Below are 7,237 nucleotides of genomic sequence, written 5' to 3' on the forward strand. Positions count from 1 at the left end.
TTAATTTAAAAATAAATTATTTCATCAATCACTGGCTTAGTTGGAGACTATACTATTTTAATTAATATGCGTGAACATAAATGAGCTTTTCTGGTTTAACCTCAGTCTGCTTCTCAAGCTTGTTCCCAGGGATCTCCGGTGTGACAAGTAGCACTCACTTAACAATTAAAATAATAAAGTTCCTCATTACCAGCTATTATTATCCACCGCAAGAGATCATAAACTGAACAAATTATGACCCTGACCAGATGTAACTTACTTGTTCCAACAAGAATGAGTACAAGTTTCTTCAAAAACTCGGGAACTGAACTGGATCCTTGCCGTGCATCCTTGATTTCTCCAAATATAGATGTGTATGATGGGGGAGGTCCTGATTAAATGAGACAAAAACAAAATATTTAATTTTTTTTCAACTTAAAACTACTAGAGGTAAACTTCTCCTTCGACATACAGCACATTTCCTTTGGGCATTGATGGCGGGAAGGCATTGCAACTAACAAGGCAAGAATTCCTGTTTGTAAAAGTTACCTTTACAATATCTAAGTGTAGATTTATAGACAAAAGATATAGACGTGATCCTTGTTAAAAATTATAAAAACGTTCACTGGCTATATACAGTTAAAACTTTCGAGCTTTCGGCTGTCAGGCTACAGGCTCTTTTTATAGTCCCACCTATTTTTGTATATATTGTAGTTGTCATTTTTTTCTATTCATTTCCATTGAAAGTTTTAACTGTATATAGCCAGTGAACGTTTTTATAATTTTTAATAAGTTTTACCCTGGCTACGGTTCGTCTATCTTTAAAACGTGATCCTTGTTGTTCATTTGTGCGCCACTTTGCAATTTTGTGGTGCAATGTTGGTGTTTTGATCGGCAGTTTGCTCTGAGGAAGTTGCAAGTTCAAATTTCAACCTGCTGCCCGGTGTTTACCTTCCCAGAGTCAGGTATTTGTACCCGTTCAAAACAACCTTGAACTCTATTTTTTACAATATAAATTTACGGCATAATAACTCTACATTGGGTAGGATTCGCAAGGCTGTAAAAAAGTAATTTTTAAATTATAAAATCCACAATGTATCTCCGGCATGAATATTTGCAAACCTTTAATTATTGCAAATTATGTGAAGTCAATTGAAAACTGTTCGTATTGTCTCAAATACATGCACACCTTCATCTACCTAAAAAAATTCACAAGAATTTAATTCAGGACTGTAAGTGGGTTGAAATATCAATTTAACACCACGATTTCTTAGCATTAAGCGCAACTGGTTTTCCACGAAAACTCCGTTCGCCAATACTGGAATCCCCACAAAAACTATCTTAGAAGAAATTAATCCATTTGAAGCCGAAGGGCCTTCCAAAATATTACAGTTTCAATTCCAAACTGACTCTGGAGAAGGTTCACCACATAACTAGAGTTCAAGGCATACCATTGAACTTCAATTGTGCACAAGTTGCAAAATTTGCATGACAATGTTGCAAAGTGGCACGCAAACAAACAACCGGTTTCACTGTAACTGGACAATTTAAGCAATTTTCACCTTACAGACAAGCTCTGTGAAGGTGTTTATTCATTTGCTTCTTTGTTCATGTTCCATAGAGAAAAGATGTTGTCAATGTATCTTTTGCAAATGAGTGCTTTGCAAGGACTTTAGTTGATGATATGTCTCAACTTTCACCATGAAAATGTTAGCAAAAGATAATGTCATTTTGTTCCCATTGCAGTTCCATTTTTCTTGTTGAAAAGGAAAGAATTTTCTTTCAAGATCTTAACATCTCACTGAGGAAGTGAGTTGGAATCGGAGATTGGTTCTCATGGAATGTTTCCTTTCCCCTGGTGGACATTAGTGTAGAGGCTAGGAACATTCATTGAGACAAGGATTGTGTCTTTTAATTTGAGACTTTCATTTTCCCTACAGAGTTTAAGAATCTCTGGTATCTTTGAGGTATGATTTTTTAGTTTTGGCAATAGGCTGAAGTAGGTGATCAACAATTGATGAGATCTGTTCAGTGGGGCTTTCGCAGCCTGACATGATACTGTATGTCTCCCGACTGGGTTAGGTTTGTGAATCTCTGTTAGAGTGTAGAAAACAGAGATTCGTGGCAGGTTTGGTGTGAAGGATAAACATTTCTTAGTCATGTCGTCAATGTGGTCTCTGTGATGGAAAGCATTGATAAGATCTTTGGCTTTTTGAGACTGTTTCTAATGCCATGGGTAATTCAGTGGCTTATAGTTTTCTCTCATATAGGAGAATCTAGCCCTTTCATGTTACATTACACATGGCATTAGATACCTCTCAAAAAGCCAAAGAACTCATCAATGCCTAACCTAACTTGATGGGATACTATCATCATGATAATAATTATTATCAGGCTGCAACATCCCTAATAAACAAATCTGAGGTCTTTGAATTTCCTGTCTTGACCAAAAGAATTAGTCGTGTTTGGCCTGTCTACACCACGAAACATCATCAAGTCTATGGATAAGGCAAGACGGCACCTATTTTGCATGCATTCCTGTAGTTTAGATAATTAAGATTCCCCAAACATCTGCAGCTCTAAAGCAACATATCCTCCAAGCATCGTATCAAGGTAGCCATGTTTGGGGTCATTAGTACACCATGCAAGCACTTCCAGAGCTTCCACGTCCTGCTGAATGGGGATGGGAGAGGATTATGGTCAATGGAAACCACTGTGGCCAACATTTCCACAAGCCCAGCAAAGCCACTATGAGCTCATTTATTGTTCATGCAAGGAAGCCTGCAGAGGGTTGTGCAAGTGCTCAAAAGCAAACCTTCAGTGCACAGCCCCCTGTGCACTTGTGGCTAAAGCCATGTTTCCACAAGTACATGTAGCCTCTTGTGTGGAATGCATCATTCTCGAAGTACAGTATGTAAGGTGTTCACTAACTAACGAAATGATGCAAAAGAGGGTTTAATTTAAGATGACATCGGTTAGTTGAAAGTTATAGATTACTTGTGAAAACAAGTATTAATTATTTATATTTATCAATGTGCTCCTTTCACCATTATGCTTATTATTACTGTAACAATTCAAAACCCTGATGATATTATACTTGAGTTGTTATTGATGTTTTCTGGTAGTCTTGACACTCCATTGAACTAATTTTTTAAATGCAACCATTTTCTACACTAAGAAAAATGTCTCAAGGAAACTGCTGACGTCAGCAATTTTCTCCAAACCAGTTTATTCTGGTTATAGGACATTTCAGCCGTGCCTATATATCCTAAATATTATTGTTACCTGTCCCCTGGTTGACATTGGTGGGAAGTTTCATGCTTTTATCAAAAAACGCACAATTCCCCTGAAATTGTGGTCTTGACTACTAGACTTTATTATAATAACCAAATCAATGCGCACACTCTGATAGGTCAATCAGCTAAGTTTTATTGTGCCAGTAAACTCATGAAAAAATCGCACGTCTTCTGAACTATTATATAAAAGAAATAGAGCACAGGTTTGTATGGTTTATAGGCATGAATTTGTAAATCACTCGCCTGCGGCTCGTGATTTACGAATTCTTCTCATGTGTTCTACCAACATCCCGCATGGTTTATCAGCCTATAAACCATAGAAACTTGTGGCCTATTGCTTAAATAAACAATTACTACAGCAATTATAAAAATAAATATTACAAATGGGTTGTGTAGGAGGAAATCACACTCTGTCACTGCAGCCTCAATTTTCCTGCACATGTACAGTACTTTAAGTGGAGAAAGTAATACTGTTTATAATATGTAGCTGTGTCACTACCTGTAGCTTCATCATAGCTGGGGGGAGCAGCAGCGGTGCTATCTGTTCCATAATTGGGTGGTATCCCTGTACTAGGATCAACTGGTTCCTTCTAAGACAAATACTAAATTGTCATGCAACATATACTGCAACATAATAATTAAGTTCCTTCATAATACCCAATGGTGGTTGAAGCGTGAAGCAAAAGGGGGCATGCACTGCAGAAACAAACAATTCAAGCCACTTACTACAATATTTGAAGCATTCATTTTGTTATTGCCAACAAGTCAGCTGCCTTAAGAGAGCCGAAGTGCAAGAGTGTTTTGTATGCAGAAAACAATTATTATTTTGAGTGCTCCAGAGAAAATGTTAAGTAAGATATTAAAGGTAAGGGAACAAAGGACGTTTATCATGTGACTTCAAGAACCAATGAAAGCATGTGTTTTAATGTGTGATGTCATTAGACAAACTGGCATGACGTGACATTCCCCATAACACAGGGTTTGAGCCAGAGTGCGAACTTGCGACATTCTCCTCCTTGCAGGACGATTTGTCCCTTCAAATAATGTGGACGGGCCATAAATGTCCCCCAAAGGCAAAACTAAATGGAAGAAGTTTATGCAAATTCATACCGATCAGAAAACCAGGACGGTGTAATTTTAAAAATAATGTATTTTTTGCCGGCTAGCATTTTGCATTTTCATGTTATTATTATTATCATCGCGAAAATATATAACTGAATAAAAATCATTTATTAGTGCTTTATCAAAAAACACTATTCTCTCATGTTTCGATCCTTAAACAGCATTCCAAACCTGTCACATATTTCGCTGTTTTGAAATCGATGGCTCGAAATGCAAATAAGCAAGTGAGGATCACTTTTACCATATTTAGAAGTAAAATGGGAACTGGGTTGCACGCATGCCTGGATTTTGATACACACGTGTTTATACAGCTCGTTTTGTTTGTGGACCGAAGTGCCATGCTCTGTTTGTCATCGGATATAAATTATTCTTTGGAACAAGGAAAATCTCGAGTTATTGTGGAAGTGAGACGTAAAACCATCTACAGAAGAAGAAAAAACTGAAAACGAATTCACACACCAGGAAGAATCGTTAGAAGAAAATGATGCTCAACTTCCGAATTCGAAACCTCACAATTTCCAGACGACATGGTTAAATGATCACAAGTCGTTACAGTACGAAAATAACAGGATCTTTTGTCACTTTTTTCAGCTGGCGAGAAAGAAAAACCCTTTTGGGGGGCGATAAGGGCTGCCCTCGCTGTTGCCTATTTGTCCCTTTGCATTAGGGCCACAGAGGGACAAATTGTCTCCTGAGGCAATAAAGCTGGCTCAAACCCTGATAACATGCTTCACACTGAAAACACCTTGGCGATTTTGTAAAACTGGTTGTTTGTGCATCTCTCCTTGAAAATGAGGCTACCCCACTTGCAATTTCAATTATTTTCTCTTATGAAGAATCATGTGTCTGGGTGAGGGTTTGTACTAATTTAATAGATCAATGATGGTATGGGAGTTTATTTAGATTAAGGGATGGGAAGATAAGAAGTGACAAAACTCTGCAATTTTAAAAACAGTCGACCCATTCTCTGAAAGCCATGTTTGCCCCAATCCCAATCAAGATGAAACGGGTACCGTGGAATAAAATCCGTATTATTTTGTTCATTTAATGCTTGGCCACTCAAGTGAAACGAAACGAACCCGCAGGTTAATTATACCACATCCTCTGATGAAAGTTGGATCAGTCAGAGGAAAGAATTTCTCTACTCACGTACAAGCTTACATTCTTGCAGTTCACTTAAACACACAGGAAAATCATTTAAGAAAAAAAGTACTTTTTTTGCGTCGAAGAGATGTTCGTTCGAGAATGTTTAAGAAGATAAGATAAAACGAAAGGATGATTGAAAGCAAAATTGTCTTCTACAGAGAGAAGCAAACAGGTCTTATGACATCCGCCTGAACAGTAAAATAATATATATACAAACAAAGCGGAAGTGTGAAGTAAGTAGTTTCATAAAGGCAATATTCCAGCTTTCGTCTTTTGAAGGAGTGTGAATTATGTTCAAGAAAACCCCACACCAGTATCCTGTGGTAATCACCACTGTGAAATAGCAGTGTCTTGTGACCTTCTTTAAGAAGTTTAATGAAAGATAGGTTCAGTAAAACGTTGTGGTAAAGTTTACTGTTTCGTCGAAACTGTATTCGATCCTGTGTATTCTTTGTAGCAAATGGTACGATCAAGCGAAAAGATCACGCCGATACAATCGACAAGCCTTCATTTTTTCTTTGACAATTCTTACCTCCATTTGCCCTTAACTCGTTTCGGTTGTAGACTGAATTATCACAGTTTTTTCACTTTCGGTTTCGTCTGCTCATCCAAACTGTTGGCGTCTCCTCCCTCTTCTGGTGGGTTAGCTCAAGTAACCAGGCTCAGGTTAGGTAAATTAATTTTTGCTTCTCACCCAGTACTGGCGGTATTTAGAATGGGAGAGGGGTGGGAGGAGGCCGGTTAACAAAGAACAGTGTGATCGAGTATGGCAGGGTCTGTTAGTATGGAAATTTATTACAGAAAATTTTCATGTTGGCCACTGTTCAGCTTCAGCAAAAGGAATCCACACTCCTCATGACTGAGTCTTGTATCAAAATTTTATTAATTTGCTTTCAAAACTGACAAAATTACAATAAAACTTAGGCCCTGTTTACACGCAGGTAGGGTTACCCTAGCAGGAGAGTCAAAGATAGCCCTGGTTAACAAGCTAAATTTCACAGGTAGGTTTACCCTACCACCTGGGACAACTTTGTGTGCTTGGTAACCGCCAGCATCGCAAACACAATGGCAACATCTAAAAAGTTGTCCCGGGTAGACGAGTTGTCCCTAGCAGAGCTTTTAAACATCCAAGTTATTTACAAAGGTTTGGTTTGGCTATCGCAAAGCGACAGATCCACGTTTGAAGCAATACCGTCCAGGGCTTGAAATAATAATTAACTTTTTTGCTGAGGTGCCGCCAGCTGGCGACTAATGGGGAAAATTTGGTCGCCAGATCATAAATTTTGGTCGCCAACTTTGCATGCAAGGAAAGTCATAATTAAGTAGTAGTAAAAAACAAAAAAAAAAAAACAAAAAAACAGCACAGTCGATTTTGCAGGTGTTCGCTTTCCAACAGAGGGGACAAGTTCTCCAACCCACTTTACGTTAAGAGTACAGGTTGCTTTTTGAAGGTTCCATGCAAATTTCAAACTCATTGTGCGATGTCTAGCTTCATTATCAATATGTTATCAAGCTAGTTCCGCGGAGGTCCTTCGGTAATATGGCTAAATCTACGTTTTCAGCATTCACAACTGACGATGGATTTAAAATTTCAATTAACCTTCTTGCCTAATCTTCGTCTTCCGGTCGCAAAATTCACGGTAACCGGCACGAAGCATAAGGTGTCTAAGTGCGCCCACGATCCCATGAACCCG

General features: G+C 38.2%; 1 protein-coding gene across 2 annotated transcripts in view; it reads right to left on the bottom strand.

The window, feature by feature from the left end:
- Positions 1 to 6,215, bottom strand: part of LOC137999534 (transmembrane protein 272-like) — a 15,977-nt gene extending 9,762 nt beyond the window's left edge. Inside the window, exons 1-3 of one of the 2 annotated variants that reach the window (XM_068845320.1) lie at positions 6,076 to 6,215; positions 3,775 to 3,865; positions 260 to 370 (exon numbers count right to left, since the gene is read on the bottom strand). In XM_068845320.1, the coding sequence (XP_068701421.1) occupies positions 260 to 370; positions 3,775 to 3,865; positions 6,076 to 6,081 (208 nt within the window). In that variant the 5' untranslated portion in view covers positions 6,082 to 6,215. The remainder of the gene's footprint in view (positions 1 to 259; positions 371 to 3,774; positions 3,866 to 6,075) is intronic. The other variant, XM_068845321.1, reaches the window with a different exon arrangement.
- Between the last annotated feature and the right edge of the window lie 1,022 nt (positions 6,216 to 7,237).

This window comes from Montipora foliosa, chromosome 4 (assembly GCF_036669935.1).
Source record: "Montipora foliosa isolate CH-2021 chromosome 4, ASM3666993v2, whole genome shotgun sequence".
Classification (NCBI taxonomy): Eukaryota; Metazoa; Cnidaria; class Anthozoa; order Scleractinia; family Acroporidae; genus Montipora; species Montipora foliosa.